We start from the raw sequence: 27,929 nt of genomic DNA on the forward strand, positions 1-27,929 counted from the left end.
CCACCTCTGGAGACAGCACCACTCAAATGTCAGGCTGTCAGATGCTGTTACTTGGGGTTGGGATGCCAGGCAAATGGGTAGCACCCATGGCTTCTCCACTGAGAGCTGGAGGAGCTTTGAAAACCATGGCCAATGAGGCCAGTAGGGTGCCAGCAGGTCCATCTGAATATAGGTTCCAGAGAATTCATTCCATGAGAGGAGCAGGAGGAAAATGTACAGTAGCCCATTGGGCTACATTGACGCCCTTGTGGTACCTCCATGTGGTACTTTGTGACATATCTTGGAAGCTGGAAATTCTGGTTTGTTGCAAAGAGGTCCACCACCAGATATCCAAACCTGATCTGGAGCTGGGCAAAAACTGACAGATGCGGAGGAAGTATGTATTCAAAGGCTGTATATCCTGTTTTACAGTTGGGAGGCAGCCATCATTATATCTCCAATAGGTCATAATCACTGAACAATACCAGGCAAAATTAAAAAGCATTTTTGGAACTTATTCAAAGAGGTGGAGTGGCAATATTTTTAAAAATGATATGTTCACTTTGCTTTGAATCCAGCTAATGATTATTTTGTAGCTCTGTAAATTTGTTCTCAGATTGTCTGTATGACATTTGTTGTTGGAAACGTCCAATCTGAAAAATACTAAAGCAAGGTCAAGTAAAGCATTTTGGTTTGCATCCATATTTTCATTTGTGTTTGTTGGACATAGTACACTGGAGATTATCCAAATGATCCCCAGAAAGGGAAATAAATGCAAAGTCTTTTTATTATTCAGTTTCCCCCAGGACTTTTTGGCTCATTGCTTCCCCCACCTTAGCTCTTGGAATAGACTTACTGATGTATCGATCCTTAAGAAATAAAACAAAAAAATAAAACATGGTACTTTTTATTAGTCCAGTTTCTGCTGCCTCAAAACATAAAGTTGAAAAGCTGAACTTCATACTGTCAGCAAAACAAATCAGAGTCTAGGAAATAGGAAATGTCTCTGTTTCTCTTAAGACTCCTTTGTGTAATAGATTATGACAAACAGTTCTGAAATATGTTAATAAAAGGAATCATAAAGATGTGTTCAGTACCCACCAAGTCTCAACCAGTGGACCACAACTGTTGGATCTACTGTTCCACGTAACATTCTGTTGTCTCTTCCTTCTTCAGAGACAGAGACACATGAATGAGTGTCTAATTAGGGGCATTTACTATCTCCCATAGAAGTGAATGGTTTCCCTTGTGGCGAAAACAAAGAGGAGGCATTGGTAACACTGTATGAGGGTAGTACTTGACCTCACCCCTGGATCTACAGTTTTGAGAGCTGGGGCCAAGAATAGTCCCCATCATCTCAAAGCTGACCTCAGTTGTGGTTTTCAAAAGGAGGAGAGCTAGCAATAGGTGAGATAAGGACCTATTGCTCTGAACACCCCCCTTGCAACACCCTCCTCCTTGTTCTTTTGAGGCTGCAGCAGTTTCTTCCTCTTGCATATCCTGCCAAGGTTAGAACCTGAAGAGTGGGCAATGGACATCTGGGAGCTAAGCTGGTGTGTCACTGAGAAGCCCAGTTTAGCTGGAAGTCTGCACGTGCCCCAAGACAATGGGCTTATTTGTGACTTTGCTCCGAACAATAAGCACGGCACTCTTGCATAGCGATCAGAGAAGCAGTTCCTTTCAGTGTTCCCCTGCCAGGTAAAGTTGCCAAAGATCATCTCCCTAGGGGTGATGGTACTGGAAACTCCGCCCCCCCATAGAAGCAATAACAGTGCCTGCCTAATGAGTCCCCAGAACCTTCCCTATATTGAATGCCAGCATCTGCCGTCACACTTATATCAGCTGAAATGGATGCGATGAGACTGGAAATCGGGGTATTTTTAAACTGCTTGAACTCTTGGTATCTTCTGCCATGAATACGAAGCACACAGAGGCAGGGATGAAGTGCAAATGGAGGAATTGTAGGTGTTCCACCTTCCAGAGGCTTTCCAAACCTCACTGGACTCCACTGTTTGTGGTGTTCCCTTCCCTCTCTGGGAGACAGAGTACCCTTCAAGTCAGCCTCACACCCTTCTCTAGAGGAATGACTTCAAACCTGACCACGAGGACACCAGTTCAAACATGGGGTTTGTGTGGGCTTGGGGCAAGATGCTATTTTAAAATCTTTTTGTGTTTGGAGATAAAATCTTTTTATGTGAAAATAGCCTGAGTAACCTTCCTTGTGGTGGCCTCTGGATGGCCTCTTGCTTGGCCTCTGAGGATTGCATCTGCCTAATATTGCTCACCACATTTCCATCTACAAATGAAAGAGGAAAGCTCAGTAAATCTTCCTGATGAACTTCAAGTTTATAACCCAACCCACGTCCAATCTCCATTCCTTTTGCATAACAAGGTCTCAAAATAGTTTCATTTACAGCTGGGTGAAATAGTGAAAGGAGACAACAATATTCTGTTTTAAAGAGCCAGGTTCACTAGCTCTCTGGTTTTTACGTAAAAACAAGGTGGTTTTTTAAAAGGATTAAACAAATTTGCAGAGGACAGGGTTATCAATGGCTACAAGCTGCAAAGGCTATGTACTATCTCCACTGTTGGAGACAGTATTCTGCCAAATGCAGAGCCTCCAACATTCCCAAAATGAAAATAGGGACATTCTATTCTGCATCTGTATCACTGCTTCAGGATTGCATTCTGGTCAAGTACAAGTTATTAGAGGACAAAACTGCAGTTTTTAAAGCACAGAAATATTTGAATTTATATACTGTGTTTAGGGAAGGCCGAGAGGAAAAGAAAACCCCAAATCAATAAATGCAACTAACTATATACAGTGGGTTTACGAACTGAATCCATTCCGGAAGTCCATTCTTAAACCAAAGCGTTCTTAAACCAAGGCGTGCTTTCCCATAGCAGCGGGGACTCAATTTACAAATGGAACACACTCAACAGGAAGCAAAACTTGTTCTGCTTCCAAGGCAAAGTTCAGAAACCAAAACACCTACTTCTGGGTTTGCAGCATTCTTAATCCAAGTTGTTCATAAACTAAGCTGTCCTTAAACCAAGGTACCACTGTGTGTGTGTGTGTGTGTGTGTGTGTGGACTATGCAATGACATAATGCACTTATGAGTATTTTAGAAGCATGATAACTTTGAGCCACCATGATATGGAGTGCCCCAATGTTTATTTTTGGAGTCCAGGGACATATACACTTTTGAATTCAGGGCAGGGGTGCCAATCTTGGGGGCCCCCAGGGGTAAGCGCCACTACACATAGTTGAGCACAAGACATGACATGGCACACACACAACATTTGAATGACAACGCCCATCAACCGGGGGGGGGGCTGGCACCCTTAAATATTTTATTGGGGGTGTTGCGAAGGGACCTTGGCCTCTACGAGTTGGCTCCTATGGTTCAGAGATATACAAATTTCCTTTTTTTAGTGTTTCAAACTTCTGAGCAACTTAGGAATGTGTAAGCAACTGCAGAACGTGCTGCTGCGGTGAATCCTGGCTGAATCAGCTGCAAAGACACCCCCACTCCAGGCATCCCCTCCCCTAGCTACAGTGGTACCTCAGGTTAAGAACTTAATTCATTCTGGAGGTCTGTTCTTAACCTGAAGCTGTTCTTCACCTGAAGCATCACTTTAGCTAATGGGGCCTCCTGCTGCCACCGAGCCGCTGGAGCACGATTTCTGTTCTCATCCTGAAGCAAAGTTCTTAACCTGAGGTACTATTTATGGGTTTGCAGAAACTGTAACCTGAAGCATCTGTAACCTGAAGCGTCTGTAACCTGAGGTACCACTGTACTCTGGGACCTTCCTTCACCCAAATGCACAAAATGGGGAGACTCGTCAGATTTCAGAAGGCGCCACCAATTTAGCTCATGGGAGAAATCAATGTCTTTTTCCCATCCAAGTGAGAAGCCAGGCAGGAAAGGGCTTTGGAGGGAGGCGTTTTTCCTCCGGAAGACCCCTCCCCATCTCCCCAAAAGCCCCTACACTCCAGGAATCTAGCCTGGTTCATTTTAAGCCACAGAGAGGGACAAGCTGCAGAATCAGAACTCTTGCATCTTTTTCAAAGAAGGACCCAAAGAGGAAATGCCCACACACCTCAGTGACACTTGAGGTTCCCAAATGAAACTGGCAAGGAAAGGTGAGGCAGCAATGCAAACAAATTGGGCCGGGACCTAAGAGGTTTGGACGCAGAGCAGACCCTCCCCATTGTGTGCAGTGTTGCTGAGCAGCTGGTCAGTGGCGTAGCGTGGGGGGTGCAGGGGGGGCCAGACGCACCGGGCGCAACATCTGGGGGCGCATGCTCGCACTTGCAGCTCTCTGCCCCTACCTGGCTCACTCACTTTCTCTCACTGCAGTGCTGGCTGTGCGAATCCGATCCGAGCCGCCGGGTCGCCGCCCACTGTGGAGGGGAGGGTGCCAGGCATGCGGTGCAGTGCGGAGAGAGAGCGAGGGACTATCTGGGGGAGGGACAGTGCAGGGGGGGGCGCAAATTACTTGCCTTGCCCCAGGTTAGGGGGCGCAAATTACTTGCCTTGCCCCGGGTGCTGACAACCCACGCTACGCCACTGCAGCTGGTAAATCTGTGCAAATGAGAACCTGAAGTAGGGTGCTGCTTCTCTCTTTCCCTGGCCAGGAGATGGAAGGAGCAATGAATGAAAAGGTGGGGAAAGATTTGGGTGGGGTTTTTCCACAAGGATGGGGAGGGAAGGCTTGCAACTGGGAATTTGGGACTCTGCATGACAAACTGAGAGCCATGACGGCTTAAGGATTTTCATGAAGGTCCTAGCATTTTCAGGGCAGTTGGAGACCATGCAAATGCCAACATGGGCGTCTGGGTGGCTCCTGTGAGGACAGGAGGCTGGACTAGATAGGCTTTTGGCCAGATCACTCAGGGCTCTGCTTATGTTCTTAACCTTTTCCTTTTGAGGTGTGGAGGCTATTATTTGCTTCAGCTCAATTGCCAATTCTTCCTCCCCATGCATTCAAAAGGTGAGACTTAACAGTTGTTTTTCTTTTTCATGCTTTGGCCGACTGCAAAACCTTTAAATATTTTTAGGTGGCCTTTCATTTTGATTTTTCTAAAAAACCTAAATACTTTAAAGGAGAAGATTTTTCTAAAATCCTGCTCTCTGACATGTTAGTTTTCCTTGAGCAGGCTCTGTGTCTTTCCATACATTTGCAGCCTATATCTGACTGCCTGAATAGCCCTTTGCCTGCATTCTGAAGCGGAAGAATCTCAAGTGAGCTCTGCCACCTCCTCTTCCTGAACATGTAAATCAGAGTTCCACAAATTTAAGCAATTCTTTAGCTGCCAAATAAAGCAGAATTAAAATAAACAGAAGCTGTGAACTGGATAAAAACAGATGCAAAAATACATAAACAATATGAACAGCTACCTCATCTCTCAACAAACATGTAATTAAATGTTTCTGAAACAGACTGTGGGAGGATTAAAACACCAAAAATAACCTGCCACAAGTCTCTCCACAGCACTTTAAAAATGTCTTGGCCACGAGTTAACACAGGGGGAGGCATGCAGGAGATTTATAAACTGACATGGCCAGTAACCTCAAACCACTCTTGTCCCTTCCATTTAAAACAAGAGGCACCAATGACATTATGTCAGTAAGGAAAGAAACAAAATGCAGGTGATTCACACTTTGTTGATTCCTTGATCTCCATTAGCCTTCTGTCATTCAGCAGCAGCAACAGTCATGTTGACTGCTTGAGCTCACCAATTAACTTCAAAAACACCAGACAGGAGCTAAATTATCCAAGAAACCACCTGTTTTTGTGAGTCAGGTGCTATTAACAATATAGCTGCTATTGGTCTGGAAGCCCGAAGTACCTCAGGCATGAAACAGGAAAATACTTGCAATTCATTTCTATGCTGTACCACTACGAACCAATATGTCTGCATTTTCTGCAGCTTTCTGCGGCTTCTGTTGTTAAATGTTGAGGCTCCCCCGGCTGAACAAAAGAGAGGTGCTGTGAGCCTCTGGCTGTGGCATTTGTGCTTCCTGTCAGGCTGCCATTTGAAGCCTCAGGGCGATGGCCTCAGCGGCTACTCTCTGCTATTCTTAGACAAGTCACATGGCAAGTCTTCAAAACATGTAATTTTTTTGACTGACAATATTTCAGGTAAATATTATTTCCCATGCGGGTGCTTTTTCATATAATGGCTCCTCAAGTATAATTTTTTTTACCGAAGTCACTGTCAGTCTCTCTTTCATCCAGTGGCGTAGCGTGGGTTGTCAGCACCCGGGGCAAGGCAAGTAATTTGCGCCCCCTAACCCGTGGATTTGCGCCCCCTAAGTCTAACCCCGAGATGTTGCGCCCGGTGTGGCCGGCCCCCCCTGCACCCCCCACACTACGCCACTGCTTTCATCACATTTTCTTACATCACATTCTCTTTCATTATATTTTTAAAAAATACACATCCCCCCCACCTCAACTCCTTTATTCTCATAAACAACCCTGTAAATTAGGTTAGGCTGAGAGACGGCGTCTGGCTTAAACATCGTGTTCTATTACCCTGAACTGAAGAGCCTGTCACCTTACTGTGCAAGGGCTGACATTATTCTTACAACCGCCAAGCCTCCCAACTTGCTCTTATCTGCCAAACTTAATCCCCAGTCCTGTTTCTGCCCACTCAGGTGGTGCTGGCTGTGCCAGCCTATGCTCAGCTTGCTTTCTTTTCATTTTCTAAGGTCTTTCCCACACATTCTATAAAGAATGGGGAAAGGAGGAATTGTTCAATGCTTCAAAATACCCCCCTCCCCATTTAACACTTCACACAGTCTGCAAATATTCAAAGTGTTCAGATGCATTCATTAAATAAAAGCCTTCTATAGTTATTGCAATAATCAGAAAAAAGTAAAACAGTGACTGTGTTCTTGATGCTCTGAAATTAACCCCCTAAAGGACACACAACAAGCACATTTTTCTTTTCACATTTCCTTCTTTGCTCTCTGGAATATAAATTTCCCTTTGTGGGATGTTCAAAAAGCATATAACTTTGAAACAACTTTTCCATATCAAATGAACCTGTGCATCTTGTTCTAGCAATGGCTGTGAAAATCATCTCATGTCAACTGAAGCATAGAAACAGACCAAAGTGAGATTAAATTTGGGGTGGAAACAAGGTTTTCTACAAGATTTCTTGAAGTTCCATCTCAAAGTTCTGTACAGGAATATCATGTACTATACAGCTCACTCCGCAGATGAATAGTCCGCAACTTTTGGGAGTGGTTATTTAAGTGTATGGGCTGTCAGATCTCTGCTTCGTGCAGGGTTTGTATCTCTAGGTCAAGCTGCTTCTTGGCTGGGCTTTTACTCTCTCACACGGGGCCACTCATTTCTTTATTTATAAGAGTATTTCTAAAGCCCCAACTCATATGAAAATAGCTTGGTGGTATCCAGTAAATACATCCTGAGCTCAGTTCACAGGATCTCATAAGTCATTCTTGTGCAGAACAGTGGCGTAGCGTGGGTTGTCAGCACCCGGGGCAAGGCAAGTAATTTGCGCCCCCTAACCCGTGGATTTTAGTAGGGGCAGAGAGCTGCGAGCGCCCCCCCCAGATGTTGCGCCCGGTGCGGCCGGCCCCCCCTGCACCCCCCACGCTACGCCACTGGTGCAGAGTGATGGATGAGGACCTGTGAGACCTAGGTTCTAATACCTTTCTTGACCATGAAGCTCCAAGGGTGACCTAGGACTATCTTTCAACCCTACACAGGGTTGTTGTAGAGATGAAATGAGGAGAACCATGCAAGGCTTCCCCCCTCTTATGCACAATCAACTCACATTGAGTTGCATGGGGCCTCAGAATGTAACCCCCGCCTAAGTGGGGAGTCACCTGAGAACCACCTTGAACTTTGCTGAGATACTACCAAAAACCTTGGTGTCAGCATGGAACAAGAACTGCGCAGCAAGATTTGCAAACCTTATCCAAGAATGCCAGATATTAACTGAAAATGAAAACCTAAAAGGTGAGAATCCGGTCAACAGGTTACTCAGTGGTACCTCAGCAAACTAATCACCCATGTCTCACTTCCCAAATTTGAAACATACACAAGCATTTGCTTATTGAGAGCACATAATTTCCCTATGGGTCTTAAACTGAGTGTTAGGCAAATGTTTAGCCTTTACATCAAGACCTAGTTCTGTTTAAAGGAAGGAGATCAAATAGGCTAGAGCTAGTTAGGTGATATTCACTGAACACACTCAAGACTTTCAGTTCCGGCGTTCTTGCTGCTTTAAACAACTGGAACATTTTGCTGGTTCTACCTGTAAATCACCTTTTTCTTCCCTCAACCGGAGTTGGGTTTAACATCCTATCTGAATGTTACATATATTCTGAGAATAATTATAGCATTGAATTAGCAATTTCTCTACGAAATATCTCTGCCTCTATGCTAGATATACATCTTATGGGCTTGTATTTCTAGCACTGAATGATTTAAGCTTATCCCATTACTAATTTTTAAAAAAACAAAAATAAACAAGCTTTGATAAAATGAGAATTACCTTGGCAGGTTCGTTCATCTGTTAGTAGCTTATATCCCTTCTGGCAGCTGCACTCAAAGCTGCCCACAGTGTTTCGGCAGAAGTGGTCACAGCCACCATTGTTTACCAGACATTCATCTATATCTGTTAGAAACAAGAGAGAAAGAAATTGAACCAAAAATCTGTAATATACCTTCTTCCTGGGGGGTGGGGGAGGTAGAAAAGTATTATTTTGCCTGTTCCCACAAAAATCTGAACTTAGATTATCACTGGCACTATATGCTACTAGGATGAAGGAGGGGGAAAGTTTTAAAGAATATTAACTGGCTATGAAATTAGTTGTTTGAACTTCTTCATCAACATAACGATGGCAAAATGAGGGGGAAAATATTGAGGAAAACAGCTGTAGAAAAACTGAATTGTTGTTCAGCAATCATATTCCACCCTGTAAGTTCATAAATTCAGTGCCTGCCAAATGTTCCACAATGATTTTTTTAAAAATTCAATTAATGTATACTTGTAGCATCTGTGAAGATAGAATCTTAAAAAAATTAAAATGGTATTACTTTTCTTTATCTTTCTCTCTACTTGAACAAACTCAACTTGGAGGCCTTAGTCTTCATTGTCATTTCAATCTCAATATACCCAAGACCACACCTCTGCTTTCTGTCTCCACACCCTCTACTCTCTTAATTTTTTAGCAGTTGTCACCATCCACTTTGCTCAACTGGTGTGTGGCCTTCCCTTTATCCACTCTCCACCCCCAGTCCTTTGCCAAGTCAATATTGCAAAAATACGTCCCTTACCCTCTGTCCTGCCAGCAAAAACCACTGGTTCCTTCTATAGTTCTCTCTTCCCTAGATTACTGCACTCTTCTCCTCTTGGGTCTTCCTACTGTCTCACCTTGATCCCCTCAAATCTATTTAGCACTCTTCTGCTCAATCCTTTCACTAATCCCATCTCCATGATCAAATTGCATCCCTTTTAATATGCTTACACTGGCTCCCTACGTAATACCAGACCGTTGTTCTTATCTTCAAAATCCTCTGTAGCCTTGCAGCCTTCGTCTCTCTTCTCTTATATCCCTATATAACCCTAAACCTTGACCAGTTCTACCATTCCCAGCCACCCAAAGTTCTCCTGCTTCTGCAAAGACGCTTTCTCCCCTATATTCCTAGAACTGCTTCCCAGAACACCTCCATGATGCTATCAACGCTTTTGCTTCTTCCCCCCAACCAGTCTACTTTTTCCAAGAAGCCTTTGGCACAAACCTTAGCAACTGCAACTAAACTTGCAACATATAATAGCACATATAATAGAACAATAGTATATAATTCTCTCTTCTTCCCCCTAATTTGATGTTTCCTCTGTGTCAAACTTTAGACTGGACGCTTCATAGGGCAGTGACCTGTCTTATTCCACGCAACGTACCACATACACTGATAGGCACTGCAATCACTATTCCGATCTTTTAAAACACATAAAATGCTAGCAATGAGAATAGTGTAGGTTTTATTTCCTCTTGGCTTTATAAAATGCTTCATCAGTCAAATAAAAGAGACAGTGTTCCGCATACATTTCAATAACCTATAAGAAACTCCTTTTCTGACAGCATCCAGCAACTGGTGGTTGCCCTCTCAGTGCTATGATGCCAACATCATATTAATATTTGTGCAATTCTTCTGATCTCCCTTTTACAGCTGGAAACAGAGGTGTTTTTTCTTATCATATGAAGGAAATAAGGTGCAAGAAATGTTTATGCAGAGCCTAGATTGCAAACAGGCATTGTCTATAAAGAGAACTATTTGCAAAATAAGATCAAAGCATCAAGTTCCAAAGTGACTATGTTTGCCAGAGCTGCACTAGCTCAACATGCATGCAATCGAGTCACACAACACTTCTTTTTGGCGTCACTTTTGAATTTAGAAAATATCCAGGAAGATTTGGAGGAGATTGCATCGGTTTCAAAATGTTTAGCAAAAGGGTGGACCATAGTTGAAAGCACACAATTCCAGTTATACTGTATTATAAACAGTCTAGTTCAGCATTTATAATTGCAAATACAAGCAGTTCAATATTTCTGGCAGATAATTGCTTAGACATTAGTAAAGCAAAAAGTTTTAACATAATTTTAAAAATGTTGTAAGAAAGAAAACTTGTGTTGTCCAAACCACCAAAGTATCTGAATTTCCCCCTCCTTTATTGGTCTATGCCACTGTAAACCTATGTAAACATAGATATCACCTTCTCCTTTATGGGCTCCTCTGCACAACGAAGTAAACAACTGGGGATCTGCTGTAGCAGCTTTGGTTGAAGTTTGGCTTCACAGAATCATAGAATTGTAGAGTTGGAAGGGATGCTGAGGATCATTTAGTCCAGCCCCCTGCAATGCTGGAATTTGCAGCTGTCCCATCCAGGGATTGAACCAGCAACCTTGGTGTTATCAGAAGATTGGTTGAGGTCAGGCTGCCATCACAGGTGACACACACTTTGGAATCTGCTCCCTAGAAAGGGCTGCTCTACTATGGACCTTACAAGAGGCATCCTTTTTCTAGAAGTTGCTGACTGACCTGATTTTAGATGGCCTTACCTGTCTAATTATTTGCTTGGGATTGCACTTTGTTTGATAAGGTGTTTGTACTGTTTTAATATATGTTTGGTGACATGTGTATGTTTATTTGATTGTTTTGCAAACTGACCTCTTACAGTACCACTGTCCTGGATTTCTTTCCTGGGTTTTAGCTACTTTTCTGTGTCATGTATGTTGTAGTCACATTTTTTGTAGCACAGCTGCTTTAAGCTTGTGTGGTGAGCTGTTCTGAAGGTCCAAATGACTTCTGTGTCAGGATATTTTTCAAAACAAATGAATGAGAACAAGGAAAACCTAGTGCCACAAATATTTATTCATTTATTCCACTTATAACCTGCTCTTCCACCCAAAGGTTCCAGGGCAGTCAGTACAAAAGAGAATTCAATACACATATACTGAAATATAAAACATACACTATTACATAAAGCCATAGGACCAATATAAAAAACAGCAACACAGCAGCAGAAGAGACCAATTTTCACTTCAGCCTTCCCCAAATGCCTGAAGGAAAAGTTATGTCTTAAGCTGACGCCGAAAATTAATTAATGAGTGGGACAACTGTGTCTCCAAAGGGAATGAGTTCTGCACCCAACAGAGAAATCCTTCTTCTGAGCTGTCACACTATGAATTATCGTTATTGATGGAATTACAAGCAGGGCCTCTCCCATGGATCTAAAAGCACAAGTCAGCAGATAATGGGAGGGGTGCCCCTTTACACACTAAGAACAACACCTCAAATTGGGCCCAGTAGAACATGGCAGCCAGTGCAGAGCCTTCAGGACTGGTGCCACATGATCCAAATTTGCAGGGCCAGTCACTAATCTGGCTGCCATGTTCTGCACTAGCATTAGCTTCCAAACTATATTCAAGGGCGGTTCCACAAACAGCACGATGCAGGTCTAAATTAGAAGTCACCAGAGCATGTACCACTGCGGCTACATTAATCGGGTCTGGCAAAGTCCATAGCCCATAGAATAATGTGACATTTTAGATGTCTCCAAAATCATAAGGCAAATGGCTAGGGAGACTTATCTGTAACTGGACTGGATTCAATTTTTAATTATGAAGGGATGGATTCTGCTGCATCTTTTTTTACAGTCCTGTGTAGTCCCAACATGGGTAATCAAATGGATAATACATGTAATAAGGCAAAAATGAAGAACAGTAAAAAGGTCATTTCCTGGTCATGGTCATTTGTGTGCTGGCAAAGTCCTCATGCAATGATACACAATTTTACAAATGAAACACTCTTGTCAAAAATCCAATGGGGTAGATTGATGTAGTTTTGGAACAGTTGATTCCATGTGCACAAGCAAATGTGTATCTGAATGTTCATTTGCACCTGCAGGTTTACCTTTTTAAGGTTAAGGTTTTAACCTGTTCTGAGTTTCAAGGGGTAGGATCAAATCTCAGGACAAGTGGCCCGGATCACAGGGCAGGCTATTTTCTGCTTGGCTTGATGAGAACTTTGGCCACATCCCATGCCCAGCAGGCTCACAACCCTGAAGAACTAGGCACAGATGACTTCCGCCTGCTAAGTGCTGAGTCTGCAGAAACACATTCCCACAGCAAGATGTCTCCATGACTACGCAAGACGTGTTCACAGTTGCAACTGCAAGTCCAGTTATGCCGAGCAGGCCTAAACTCAAGATAAGGGTCAGTGAATACCTGTCTTGAAGCCAAGTGGAAGAACCTGATTCAAGCATGACTTGATCACATGCTTTCCTGGCCAACAGTGACACAGAAGATCATGTGTCCCTGTGTTTGCTACAATATGCAAAGTATAAATGCTTTGGACCTGCCTTGTCTGGGGCTTGTTCCTTCTGGAGTGATCCAAAACAGGACTCTGGACTGCAGCCAGAATAAACTCTTCTTTTACCTTTCCACCTGCTGTATCTGGTTTTGTTGGTTGGGATGGGACAACATTTGGACTTTTGTTCTGATAACATGTTGATGATACACCCTTCCACTGCACCTGAGGGCAGCAGGCTAATTTAGGGGGAACAGGTCAAGTGGCACACACTGTTGTTCAGCATCTTTCTGCTGCTTCCTGTCCTTTGGCATTTGCCTCATTTTGCCTAATGATATGACTGGCTCTGGTCCGCTGTAGAGCAATCCAAACCCCTTTTGTATTGGGCTGTAGGGTTAGACTGGGTGGGGGAGCCAGCCAAGATGACCAAGGGTCTGGAAACCAAGCCTTATGAGGAACAGTTGAGGGAGTTGGGTTATGTTTAGCCTGGCAAAGAGGAGACAGGAAATATGATAGCCATCTTCAAACATCTAAAGGGCTGTCACATGGAGCAAGCTTGTTTTCTCCTCCTCCAAAGGCTGGGACTTGAACCAATGGATTCAAGTTACAAGAAATGAGATTCTGACTAAGCATCAGACAGAACCTTCTTGTCAGGAGTGCATGCAGGAGCCAGGCCCTGTGACCGGTAAAGCTTTGCAGGACTGGGGCTTTCCTAAGTTTGTTCTGAAGAGGCAATTCGCAGGGGCCCAATTAGTGCCATTGCCTTCCGTTAAGAGTTTGGGTGTAATCCTTGATGCCTCCCTTTCCATGGAGGCGCAAGTTACAGCAACAGCCAAGGCGACATTTTTCCACCTTCGCCGCATCAAGCAGTTGGTCCCTTACCTTTCCCGCCCCGACCTGGCCACAGTGATCCATGCGACGGTCATCTCCAGGCTTGACTACTGTAATTCGCTCTACGCAGGGCTGCCCTTGAAGCTGTCCCAGAAACTCCAGCGGGTACAGAATGCTGCAGCGAGGCTCCTCACGGGGTCTCTGCCATGGGAGCATATTCACCCAGTGCTTTTCAAGCTGCACTGGCTCCCGGTGGAGTAGAGGGTCAGATTTAAGGTGCTGCTTTTGACCTTTAAAGCCCTTCACGGCCTAGGACCCTTGTACCTACAGGACAGCCTCTCCCGGTCTGCCCCACAGAGGACCTTAAGGTCCATAAATAGCAACACCCTACAGGTCCCGGGCCCTAAGGAAGTTAGATTGGCTTCAACCAGAGCCAGGGCCTTTTCAACACTGGCTCCAGCCTGGTGGAACGCTCTGCCTCATGAGACCAGGGCCCTGCAGGATCTGATTTCTTTCCGCAGGGCCTGTAAGACAGAGTTGTTCCGCCTTGGCCTTTGGCTTGGAGCCAATTTGATTCCCTCCTTCCCTTTCTTTTTTCTTTTCCTTTTCCTCCTGCGATGAGGCTACATTTTAATATTTTAATGTTTCATTATTTTAATGTTGTGTTTTACTTTTGTTTTTAAGTTGTAATCATTCATCTTGTTTTTATTATTGCTTGTAAGCCGCTCTGAGCCCGGCCTTGGCTGGGGAGGGCAGGGTATAATTAAAAAATTATTATTATTATTAAGGTGCAGCCGCACAGGTGAGGCCGACTGGTAACTCACAAGAGCCAGGAAGGGATATCAAGTCAGCATTTCCCTTTGGCTCTTTGTCACAGCAACACGCTTCCTGCCTTGCTGTGTTTGGCTTCTTGACTCCTTGCTTTCTGATCCTCATACCCTTGGCTCCTTGACTCCTGTTTTCCTGACCCTCGGACCCTTGGCTTCCTGACTCCTGGCTTCTGGACTCCTGTTCCTGCTCCCACCCTGCCATCTTGCCCCCGGTCCCAACGTCCTCAGCCAGGACTTCAACCGCCCGTAAACCGGACCGTGACGCTTCTGAAAGTAAGAGCTGTCTGACAGTGGAATGGACTCCCTTGGGAGGTTGTGGACTCTCCTTCCTTGGAAGTTTTTTTAAAAAACAGGTTGGATGGCCATTTGTCATGGATACTTTAGTTGAGATTCCTGCTTTGCAAGGGGTTGAACAAGATGGTCTATCAATTTACGATTTTATGATATTCGTTGGTATAAACTGACAATGTTCCATGAAAGGAATTACTAATTAGACAGCAACTGAAAAGGCTTGGATCAAAATTGTAAATGGGGCTATGTGAAACTAAGGCCTTTAGAACAGGGGGGAGGTGGAAGTTGTTAACTGCAAAAACATTCTGAGCAATATAAATAACACTACGTCTCAGTTTGCACGTATTTCTTTCCATGGCTGTAGCGAGACTGACAAGGCATGTAAAAATTATTTCACTCTATGGAGGGCAGACTGTTGCTGCATTTCACTTGAAAAGGAACAGGATTCAAGCGTGTCACCTCTAACCAAGTCAATGGCCCCCATTATTTTTCTTTCCATAGCTATAAATAAAAGTCTTGTTATGAGACATGCGAAAATGAATGATCCCACAGCATGAAAGAATCTGGACCTCATTTATCTTTGTGTAGTTTGGAATCCAGTTTTATCATAGTCAAAATATAAGGTTTACTAAGTCATTGTTTTCAACATATACCTGCCCCTACAGCCATAAATTCTCATAATGGCAAAGGGCAGAAAACCAGTTCTTAGGTCTTGTTCACAAACACATATTCATCACTGGATTACAAAAACAGATTACTTGTGTGTGAATGGCCCTTCACAGATGACACACCAGAACTAAAGCTTTCATTTCAAGAATTCATGGAAGTGTGAGTCACATGAATGTGCGAACCAGTCCCTTCTTTCATTCATATATACGAGCTGAGATCTTTTTGTTCCCCTTGTGACTATATGAAGTTACAAGAATATTGTTATTGCCTGACAAGCGTACATAAGTAAATAATGCCATGTAAATAATCATAAAGCTCTTAAGATGAGGGTAATGAGGAGACAAAGACAACAGGCTGATAGCAAGAAGGATAGGGAAGTTTAACAGGGTAAGGTGAACAAGTTAGACATACATTAACTTTAGGAAAACATTTTGTTGTATGCACAACAATGCTTTGAAATTGTGTGCATTGCAAAGTTAGAGGAATGTTGGCGGCAAAAAAAAAGGGTTCTGAAATGCAGGGCTGGCTTATGCCTCAAATAATACTCTATTGTTTCAGAAGCTTTAAACAGGCGAACATAAAACCTAGGTGTCTTAAGATAAGTTGCATGGCTGCACATTGACAAGAAGGAAGCGACAGTTCTTTTTTTCTGTTTTAATGCCATGCCAGGAAGATTTGCTCAGTGTAATTGATGACATGGGTTCTCAAATGTCTGGGAGGACCTGGTTTGCATCAGACTTGTGTGTGTGTGCTTGGTGTATGTGGGTGTGCATGCAAATTCATGCACAAGTCCTATAACGTGTTCCAAGTCTGCAAAGAAATGGTAAGGAAGACATCCTACATTATGGATTTTTCAGGATCACTACTCACATTAAAGTGGTGCCTTTTCAGTCTTTTGTTCAAATAAATGCACACTTAATTTACAGCCCTGGCAACTAAGGATAGAAATAAATTTTACATGTACTTCCACAATATTTTTTTGGAGGGAAATGTTTTTATAACATGGAGTCACAGAAACAGTGATTTGCCAGGGGTACAATAGGGGTTTATTTAACCTTTCCCCGTGGAAAATCACTCTAAGCTGTTTTTACTACCTCTCAGGACAAGATACCACAACTCACACATTTTCCTCTATGGGGGTAAAAGCAGCTGAAAGGGGCGTGATTCTCAACAAGCCACATGCAACTCATAAGAGGAGAGTTCTACCAAAGCACTGCGCCATGGAGCTGGGGGTTAAAGAGCGATTTGTCAGTAAAGGAGTGATAACCAGTGGTGGCAGCATCTGTCCCATCACACAGAAAGCGGGGGGGGGGGCATGCAGCTGAGGAGTGCTAAACCTTACTCCTTAGTTTGGCTCCACAAAGACCAAGCAGAGAAAACTCTATTAAAGCCTCTGTTGCAGTTTATGTGGGAGTGTGTATGGTTAAAGGGCCAATTGTCTGTTTCACAGTTTGGTGAGAGCAGTGGAGGTGTCTAATCAAAGGGGACTGAGAGATATTCCTTGCATCAGAGGCTAAGCTGGAAGCCAGGCATGGCTGCTACAAGTTCAAGTTAGGCAGAGTTACGTTGTGAAGCCCTGAAACTGGAAAAAGCAACAGTTTGCAAGATTCATCTCAAATTATTACAGAAGCATCACACCATTAAAGCATCACACCATTTACTGATGATGGATAACAATAACAACATTACAGTGGTACCTCGCAAGACGAATGCCTCGCAAGACGAAAAACTCACAAGACGAAAGAGTTTTTCGTTTTTTGAGTTGCTTCGCAAGACAAATTTTCCTATGGGCTTGCTTTGCAAGACGAAAACGTCTTGCGCCTTTTTAAAAAAAACCGTCAATGCATTCCTATGGGAAACCGTCAATGCACAGTGGTGCTTCGCAAGACGAAAAAATTCACAAGACGAAAAAACTTGCAGAACGAATTAATTTCGTCTTGCGAGGCACCACTGTATTTTACATACCTCCTCTACAGAAGCATACTGTGGCTTTTGCCATTGCTTTTGGAGGTGGGTGGGGAAGAATAAAGGAAGCAAGAGAAATAACCTAGCTGGCTGCATTTTCTCATGCTCCTGCTTTCCATCATTCCACTTGCTTCTTGCCTCAAAACCTGCCAGTGGCTGTGTAAGTGATACTACTGCTTCATCCAAGCTTCTCTCTAATGAATATTTTTTTCCTTTTCAGAAGGCTACATTCTTTTCTTCCACAGGAAAGGTCCTGCTACATCTAGTATAGATTTTTGAAAGCGATTTGTCTGTCTATCTGCTCTCTATACATCCAAGGACCTCCCAAGGTATCGTCGCTAGACATGGCAGATTCCCAAGGTGAGGGTGGCGCTCTGTGTCAACATTTGGACGCCATATTTAATCAAATGGCAGACTGAAGCATGACTTTGGCATAGGTTTGGCAAGACTGTGACTGTTTTGTTGGCACGGGTTTGGCTGTCTGAGATATTACTGCCAACTTTGGCACAAGGGTTCCTGAGGTGGGGGTGGGGGTGGGAAGCAGACTGCAACACCATTAGGATTCCAGGAGCCATGCTGAATCAAGATGGCAGACCAAAACATGACGTTACCCAATTTTTGGCATGATGGGTCCAAACTCACAAATTACAATATCTACTTTAAAACCACAATATTTTTTGGCTTCTAAAAATTCCCATGCAGTGTGGAGCACCCCCCACTATTACAGTAGAACTCAGGGATGACACCCACAAACAGTGAGCTCAAAATATGATTACTGATATGTCAGGGAACTGCCATCGGCAGCACAAGAGGTGCCAAGGCTCTCTGAAGTAGAGAGAGACGTAACACCTGAAGAGGGAACCAGTAGGGGGCGAACAGGAATGTCAAGGGAAGGAGAGGCGGAGGAATGGCTCAGAGATGCTTCCAGCGAAAACAGTGGGGATGTCTCAGGTCCTCCTATAGGGACACCCGTTCCTCGCCGGAAACTGTCACGCAGAGAGTCCAGAAGACGTGTTTCCGTTAAGGAGCTTTTATGTTGGAAACGTTTCCGAAAGCAACCACTTTCGGATTCTGCTAGCGACTGACGCAGCCATGCTGGAGGGGCTCCGTCACAGGCAGAGGTTTGAGAAACTGTTCAAACTCTGAGGGATTTGCAGTTTACACACAAGCAGCTCTTCATCCCATCACAGCAATCCGAAAGTCACCGACAGCTAGCTTGTGCCAGGGAGAGGCATCATGAGCGAACCAGCCGGAACTGGAGGGGCAGCTGGAGGAGGTCCAAGCCTGGAAGAAAGGTACAGGACGTTGGAGATCCAGCTTGCCTTGCAGACGGCGAGGCTGGAAGAGAGGAGGGCTCAGGATGCAGAAAGGGGGAAGGAGAAAGCCACCCCACTCAACAGAAAGATGCCAGGATTGGTGCAGAAATTTGGGGGGGACCCCAGAAACTATCATGCCTTTAGGACAGAGATGCAATACGCTCTCAATCTGCAATTTGATGACTTCCCTGATGAGGAATCGCGAGTGGCTTTTGTAATTAGCCATCTCGAATCAGGGGCGAAGGACTGGGTTAGACCCTTGATGGCAGCAAATAATGAGATCCTAAAGGACACAAGGAAGTTTTTTCGTGCCATGGACCTGATGTTTTCCAGCGACATTGAGCAGGGAGGGGTGCGAAGGCAGTTAATGGCTTGCAGACAGGGAAACAGGACTGTCCGTGAGTACTGGACTGAGTTCACTATGCTGATTCATAGATTGGGGTGGGACTTGTCTTCTGAGCCCATTCAGATGCTTTTCGAAGAAGGTCTGTCTTCGTCCTTGAAAGATGAACTTTCCCGGACCCCCAGAGCGGAGTCTATGGACCAGCTGACTAAAGCCGCGCTGGCCATAGGGGCGCGCCAGGAAGCGAGGGCTTTGGAGAAGCGGGAGGGGAAAGGAGAACGTTGGAGGGAGCTCCGCATTCCAGACATTCCAGAGCAGCCTTTCCCGCCGGCAGAGCCGATGGAAGTGGGAACAGCGCGTGCGCGCGCAGTTTCAAACATCGGTGAAGGGCGGAAGAAGGAGGGAAAGGGCGGGAAGAAATGTTATCTCTGCCAACAGCCAGGACACTTTGCCAGAGTCTGTCCACGGAGAAAGGAATGGCAAGGCATGGCAGGAGCTGTTGGGGGAGAGGAGGAGGAAAGCACGGAGCAAGTAAAAGCCAACGCCTGGCTGCCGTCGGGGCACAGCAGCCAGGCTCAAAAGCAGTGAGAGTGCCCGCACCAGAACCTCCCAGACCTGCTCTAGTGATAGAGGTGTTGCTAGAGCTGCCAAACGGACATCCTCTACAGATCAAGGCCCTTCTGGATTCAGGCAGCTCCTGTAATTTCATGAGTAAGGAGTTCGCAGCTGAGCACCAGATACAAACCCTCCCCTTAAGTAAACCCCTGCAGGTAACCACGATTGACGGCAGAGAGTTGCTGGGAGGAGAAGTGAACCAACAGACAGTCCCCATGACAATGAGGGTGGCAAGGCACACCGAGCGGATAGCGTTTAATGTGGCCACCTTGGGAGGAGCTCCCATAATTTTGGGGATGAGCTGGCTGGCACTACACGATCCTCTAGTGGGCTGGCACCAGAGGGTGGTCTCCTTTGGGTCAGCGCATTGCCTAGAACACTGCAAGCAGGGAAAGGATCCAGGGGGAGCCAAGCTCACCCTAGCTGGGATGGAGGTAATGAAGCAAGGGGAGGTGCCTCCGCAATATGCAGATCTGAGCAACGTATTTAGCGAAAGGGAAGCGGACAAACTGCCGCCGCATAGACCCTTTGACTGTCAAATCAACCTACTCCCTGGGGCTCAACTCCCAGTGGGCAAGCTGTACGCCATGTCAGACAGGGAGATGCAGGAGCTGAGGGAGTTCATTGACAAAAACCTGAAGAGGGGTTTCATCAGAGAGTCCCGAGCGGTGGGGGGCAGCCCAGTGTTTTTTGTGGACAAAAAAAACACAGATAAGCCGAGGCTTGTAGTGGACTTCAGATCCCTAAATGCCGTGTCGGAACCCCTGGCTTTTCCTATGCCCCGAATTGATGACATTCTGACCAGGGTAAGGAAGGGGAAGATTTTTACAAAACTGGACCTGCGGGGGGCGTACAATCTGATACGGATAAGGAAGGGGGATGAATGGAAGACCACCATGTTCACCCCTTTGGGAGCATTTGAATACCTCGTAATGCCCTTCGGTCTCCAAGCCGGCTCCGCATGTTTTCAAAGTTTTATCAACCACGTCTTGGGACCTTTGCTCTACAAGAATTGTGTGGCCTTTTTGGATGACGTGTTGGTGTATTCAGAAGATGAAGAGCAGCATGTGAGGGACGTGAGAGAAGTGTTGGGCCGGCTGCAAGCCAATCAGCTGTGGGTGAAACTGGAGAAGTGCCAGTTTCATGCCAAGGAGGTGGAATTCCTGGGGTACCGCTTGTCAGACAAAGGATTGGCCATGGATCCAGGCAAGGTCCAGGCGGTGCTGGAATGGAAGACACCGAAGACCAAGAAGGATGTGCAAAGGTTCCTGGGGTTTGGGAACTTTTATCGGAAGTTCATCAAGAATTTTGCACACTTGACAGCGCCCATCACCGACTGCCTCAGTAGCAAGAAGAAATTTGTTTGGACGGCGGAGGCGGAGAGAGCTTTTGAAGAACTGAAAAGGGCTTTCGCTTCGGAAGAACAACTTCTGCATGTGGACCTACAGAAGCCCATGAGAGTGGAGACAGACGCGTCAGACAGAGCGGTGGGGGCGGTGCTTCTTCAGCCGGGAAGAAATACGTCGGAGTGGAGACCGTGTGCCTTTTTCTCGAGGAAGCTGAATAAGTCCGAGCGGAACTACACGGTGTATGACAGGGAACTACTCGCCATTCACGAAGCGTTCCGGAGGTGGAGACATTTATTGATTGGGGCACAACACAAGGTGCAAGTGTGCACCGACCACAAGAATTTGGAGTATTGGAGAACAGCTCGAGTACTCAACCAACGACAAGTGAGATGGGCACAGGAATTTTCCAAATTCCACTTCGAGATTTGTTATGTACCAGGCCCAGAGAACGTCAGGGCGGACGCTCTCTCACGCAAACCAGAGTACTTGGAGGGGGAGGGGGCAATTGAAGAAAGACATGTCATTCCTGAGGACCGCTGGGTGTGTGGGGCGGCGCTGGTGGGGAGACGAGAACTGGTAGAAGAAACGGAAAATGACGAATATGCCCAAAATAAGCTCAGAGGTCTCAGGGGAGAGGGTGAGAGCCCGGAGGGTTTTGAAGAAAGAAATGGGGCATTGTATTACAAAGGGGCACTGTATATACCAGAAGGTGAATTGAGAGGGAGGGTACTCAAGCAGTTGCATGATAGTCCCACGGCGGGACATTTTGGACAACACAAGACCATGTGGATGGTCACCAGGGAATTTTGGTGGCCCAAGGTGAGGGAAGATGTAAAGGAGTATGTAAGAGGGTGTGACCAATGCCAGAGGGCCAAGGGGGAAAGAAGGGCGCCGGCAGGGTTATTAAAACCACTACCCACGCCAGAACGGCCTTGGGAGGCGGTATCAATAGATTTTATGACGGATCTGCCCAAATCCAAAGGGAAAACGGCCATCATGGTAGTAGTGGACCTGTTGACTAAGATGTGCCACTTTGTAGCATGTTCACATGCAGTCACAGCGGAAGAAACAGCGAAGTTGTTTGTAGAACACATCTTCCGACTGCATGGCGCCCCCTTGAGGGTTATCTCAGACCGCGGGAAACAATTTACTTCCAGGTTCTGGAGGAAGCTCATGAGCTTGCTGCACGTGGAAGTCAATTTCTCGACGGCCCGGCACCCTGAAACCAACGGGCAGGCGGAAAGAGCAAATAGCATCCTCCAACAATATCTGAGGTGTTATGTCAATGACAGAGAGAATGATTGGGTCGAAAAGCTGGCGCTGGCAGAATTTGCCTACAACAATGCGGAGCATGTATCCACAGGGATGAGCCCCTTTTTGGCCAATTACGGGTGTCACCCCAGGGCATTCCCGGGGGAGGGAGGCGAGAGATGGAGCGTCCCAGCGGCCGAACATTTTGTAGAAGAGATGGAAGCGATCCATCGTCAGCTTCAGCTCAACTTAGAAAGGGCCAAGGCACAATATAAGAAGCAGGCAGACAAGAACAGGAGGGAAGGTGAAACAGTAAGGGTGGGGGATCAGGTGTGGTTGTCCACCCAAGGGTTGCCGTTCAAAGGGGGTTGTAAGAAATTAAGACCCAAGAGATTGGGACCCTTTGAGGTCATTCAGCAGGTCAACCCAGTGGCTTTCAAACTCCGGTTACCCAACCACATGAAATTGCACCCAGTGTTCCACAGGTCGTTACTGTCACCGTACAAGGGGGGAGGTGAAGGGGAGTACAACAGGGGACCAGTCTTGGAAGAGAGGGAGAGCAGCAACCATGTAGCGGAAATCCTCGATTCCAGGTGGAAGGGCAATCAGGTGGAGTATTTAGTGGCGTGGGAAGGGGAACCGGAGTCGGAAAACACTTGGGTGACAGCAGAGGAGGTCAATGACGAGGTTTTAACAGAAACGTTCCACCAAAGATTCCCGAGGAAACCACAGCCGGCAGCAAGGTTTAGGAGGGAGTATTTCGGCACCACAGACGAGGAAGAGGAACTGGAAGGATTCGCGGAGTCGGAGTTGGAAGAAGGAACGGACTCAGACGACGAGGAGTACCGAGAGACTAGGAACCGCAACAAGTGGAGAAAGGTGTTCGAAACTTCAGACGATGAGGAAGGTTCTTTCCGGGGTTTTGCCTCCTCCCAACCCGAAGGGGAGGAGACGGGAGGGGGTGAAGGGGGCCCTGGAGGGGAGGTGGATGTCAGGGAACTGCCATCGGCAGCACAAGAGGTGCCAAGGCTCTCTGAAGTAGAGAGAGACGTAACACCTGAAGAGGGAACCAGTAGGGGGCGAACAGGAATGTCAAGGGAAGGAGAGGCGGAGGAATGGCTCAGAGATGCTTCCAGCGAAAACAGTGGGGATGTCTCAGGTCCTCCTATAGGGACACCCGTTCCTCGCCGGAAACTGTCACGCAGAGAGTCCAGAAGACGTGTTTCCGTTAAGGAGCTTTTATGTTGGAAACGTTTCCGAAAGCAACCACTTTCGGATTCTGCTAGCGACTGACGCAGCCATGCTGGAGGGGCTCCGTCACAGGCAGAGGTTTGAGAAACTGTTCAAACTCTGAGGGATTTGCAGTTTACACACAAGCAGCTCTTCATCCCATCACATGATAGAAATGGCAAAACCAAAGTTTCCTCCTCTGGAGAAGAAAGTTCACTGAGAATTGCTCACAGTCGTAAAATAGTGAGAGACAACTAGAAAAACAACAACTCAGAAAATTGGGGTGGGGAAAGTGGAATGCCCAGGCTGAGCTCCTAAAATATTACATTTACTGTGGAGGTTATATTCCAAGGCACCACACATTTAAGTGAAATTGCATATTTTCGCAACACCATTGAAAAAGCCCGCAAACACTCACTTCCTTTTGTGACATTTTTGTGTCACTTCTGGGTTCGGTGCGATGCACATGTGTGCAGTTGTGCACGTACTGAATGTGTGTAAATGGGGGGTTCCCTGTATCTTGGAGGATGTCATGGCTGGCTAGCAGCGACTGTGAACAGAAACATTTCCTCTAAGAAAATCTCTCCACTCTGACACACACACACACACACCCCTGCAAAGATCCAGCCGTTCTTATTCACCTAGTCTGGGTCACAAATCAGCATGAATGCATTTATTTTCCATCTTTCTTACAGCTTGGTTTGCTACTGTACCAACCTTCTGTTTCCTCCCCACACCGCAAAATCTAAATAAGTTATTAGTATGAGTGCACATTAAAAACCTGCTAAAATTTAAAAGGTGCCTGCGCCTTTAAAAGAATGTGAAATAATCTGCATGGTTTTTTAATTCGGATTTTTGTTCAGATTAGAAGCGTGAAATGCATCACATAAGATTTTTTAGAAGCAGAATGCACTAGTTAGGCTCTGAACCCAAATTCCCCAAACCGTTTTAGTCAGGTATTTCCAAATTTTGTCACAGTAAACTTCCTCAACTCAAGGAACAGCATTGAGAAGAAAGAAAAAAAGAAATATTCAATCCTCTAACACAGGATCTATTCATATAGCCATTCTTAAGGTAGAAATCTCTCTATTAGGTAACCTTTTCTTCAATATTTTCTTATGATGATCTTGTGAAAGCGTCCCTTGTGCAAATGCTAAATTTTCCCGTATCCTCCAACTGAGGATGTCAATTTGCAGGCACTACACACCGTAATGCCAAACAGCAGAGCATGCCAACTAATGAGGGAGGCACAAAGAGTGCTACACAACCCCATGGGTTGTTTTAAGTTACCACCCTAAGGGATCTCAAGAATACAAAATGACAACAATAATCAGTGTCAAATTACCCGTAATATGGGGATGTAGGGAGGCGAGAAAGTGGCCATATTACACCACTGATGTAGATATTGAGGATTTGTAGTTCATTTTGCCTTCAAATTCCATCATAAATTGTGCTTAATGTGTGTTGGGCCATGGCTTGCTTAACCAGTAAAGTGGGAGTTCTAGCTCAGTGGCTTCAGCTGGAGTCTTAAGTGATACAGGTAGAAAGTCTTATTATTTCTATATTGCTTAATTGTCAAAGTTTCTAAGTAGCGCACACAAAGATTACAAAAAAGCACTCAGTGGATAAAATCGCTGTAAAACTTAGAACTTCCTTCATTCAGAGACATGGCAATAAATCTAAAGCTTGGCCTCTGCGCCAAGTTCAAGAATCTGGTGTAGAAAGCTCTACACTGCTTGGGACAAGGGGACTTTCCCCACTATATATCAGACAAGCACCATTTCTACTGTCTTTTCAGCACCATGAAGATTTTCCACTTTCAACAACCCCTTTAAGTGGAGATTTTTTAAAAATCAAAATCGGTATCTGTATCGGATTTGAATTTTGTGTGTGTGTAAGAAATTGCTTTCATTGCAAGCAATTGTTTCATATATCTTTTCACTGTATTGTGAAATTGCTTCGGGATGCTTCATAGCAAGTGATTCATAAATGAAATTAATAGTAACAACAATAATAGACATGTGCAAAGGGTACCAAAATAATTTTGCACAATAATTTGTTGGGAATGGACACTTGCTTTTGAATCAAGTGGGATTGATCAGCAAGGACCAATAGTTTAAAATACATTGATTCCCTTTGTTTGCCTATGTGCAGTAGCATCTTTCACTGGTGCCCTTTTGTTCACTTGAGCTTCCTCTTTAATATATTTTTTCTTGAAATCTTTTCCTAACAAGAAATCAAAGACAGCTTACGGGATATTTTTTTCATGTAATCAAGTAAACTGTTTCCTTAATTAACAAATTAACTTTGCAAATAGGCTAAATAAAGTTTCCCAGTCTGTATCCAACATAAAATGATTCCTGCAAAGCACTCATCTGTGTGCAAATGCTATCTGAGCACAGAAAGGCTGAGGCAGGTTTGAACAAACTTCTGTCATGTCACTTTCTCCCTTCTCCCATATAAGTCTACTTTGAAATACAAATGGTAATCTGTCACACATGGATTTGGGTGTCAACTATTTCCCTCTGGGCATATCCAGTCTGAACATTATCCACCAGCTAATCAATTTTTTAAAAGGCCTTCAAGGCTGCCAAAAGATCAGTCACCTTGTAAAACAAACATCTATTATATCTTACATCATTGTTAGAGGTTATTAGATTTATACAAGACAAAAGGAGTGAATGCAAAGTGCATCTCATACAGAGATTAGATATAAAACGTTGATGTTGCACAGGTGTGAAAAGTTTGCCTCTTAAATTTTGAGAAATTCTGCTTTTAAAAAATTTGCTAGTTTGGTGCTATGAAACTAAAGAGAATACCACTGTATTTATGGCATGATAACCACATGATGTAACTGCTAGAAAAAGGTGCAAAAATACTGAGCTGTCATATCTAGTTTTCAAAATATTATTAGGTTTTTTCTTATTGTATCCAAAAATATAATTGTAAAAGGCACACTATAAAATTGTAAAATGTCTCTTTCCCATATCACAATGGTTTACCGTATTTTTCGCTCCATAGGACGCACTTTTTCCCTCTTAAAAACTAAGGGGGAAAGTCTGTGCGTCCTATGGAGCGAATGCAGGGGGGAGGCAGGCAGGAAAAGCCCCCAAGAGCCGCACATAAGCTTTGCGCGGCTCCTGGGGGCTTTTCCCCAGGAGGGAGAAGGGACTGACGCAGCTGGTCAGTCAGGGATGGATCGCGCTCGCTGCCTTGGCTTCTTTAGCCACGCTGGAGAGGTTTAGCTCCCGGCTGGAGAGGTTGCGTGGCTATGGCAGAAGCCAAGACAGCCAGCGGGATGGATCCTGCTCACTGGCTTGGCTTCTTTGCTCTTTGGGGCTGGGGGGTGGAATAATATTTTTTTCCTTGATTTCCCCCTCTAAAAACTAGGTGCGTCTTGTGGTCCGGTGCGTTCTAGAGAGCGAAAAATACGGTAAATCTTGCAGACGGTACAGGTACCCCCAGAACTGCTGCTCATTTTAACAAGTGGCTTTTGCATATTTCCAGCTGGTACACTGATATCAGGGCCCGGAAGGGCTCCAAAAAGTTTGTGGCGAAGGCAGTTGACCGGGGAAGTGACCCAGGAGAGGGGAGCAGTGATTTATGGGGCACTTGCGAGCCAGGGGCCAGGGAAGGAGGGAGAGTCAGGGGAGGATGTGGAGCACGAAGAACGGATGGTTTAGGCAAGGGATAGGTCAGTAGATTCCCCACCTTCCCTTGCCCCACTGTCTCCTAGAACCAGGAGGTGCTTGAAAAGGGAAGAGCAGTGATGACTTCCGTGCAGGAGAAGTCTCAGGTGGTGGGTACACAACCTGTCCTAGGTAAAGGGGCCCCTGACCATTAGGTCCAGTCGTGACCGACTCTGGGGTTGCAGCGCTCATTTTGCTTTATTGGCCGAGGAGGCCGGCGTACAGCTTCCGGGTCATGTGACCAGCATGACAGCCACTTCTGGCGAACCAGAGCAGCGCACGGAAATGCCGTTTACCTTCCTGCTGGAGCGGTACCTATCTATCCACTTTGACGTGCTTCAAACTGCTAGGTTGGCAGGAGCTGGGACCGAGCAACGGGAGCTCACCCTGTCACGGGGATTCGAACCGCCGACCTTCTGATCGGCAAGCCCTAGGCTCTGTGGTTTAGACAACAGTGCCAGCCGCGTATAAAGCAGAGAAGGGGAGGGGTCCCACTGTTGCTGCACCAGCTGTGCCATATGACCCAAACCTGTCTAGAGGCTAGAAATGTGGGTATCTGGAGCACCATGAAAGCTGTTGTTAGTGCTTCTCTTGCCAATAAAGAGTGCGCCTTCCTTACCTGGGTTCCACCCCAGATTAGCTGCACTCAATCCTGATACCTGGCCGTGATCCTACACATATTTATTGCATCTTAACTGAGCGACAGTACCGCATT

At 45.4% G+C, this 27,929-nt stretch overlaps 1 protein-coding gene and 1 long non-coding RNA gene across 4 annotated transcripts in view; one reads left to right on the forward strand and one right to left on the reverse strand.

The window, feature by feature from the left end:
* The window catches only part of LOC310677773, a 207,748-nt gene that overhangs the window by 99,672 nt on the left and 80,147 nt on the right, over positions 1 to 27,929 (forward strand). The window lies entirely within an intron of this gene.
* Positions 1 to 27,929, reverse strand: part of SCUBE1 (signal peptide, CUB domain and EGF like domain containing 1) — a 194,684-nt gene that overhangs the window by 33,489 nt on the left and 133,266 nt on the right. For all 3 annotated transcript variants that reach the window (XM_083440729.1, XM_083440728.1, XM_083440730.1), the window contains one exon: positions 8,517 to 8,639. In XM_083440729.1, coding sequence (XP_083296855.1) covers positions 8,517 to 8,639 — 123 coding nt within the window. The remainder of the gene's footprint in view (positions 1 to 8,516; positions 8,640 to 27,929) is intronic.

The sequence above is a fragment of the Podarcis tiliguerta genome, assembly GCF_965153285.1.
Source record: "Podarcis tiliguerta genome assembly, chromosome: 5".
NCBI lineage: Eukaryota > Metazoa > Chordata > Lepidosauria > Squamata > Lacertidae > Podarcis > Podarcis tiliguerta.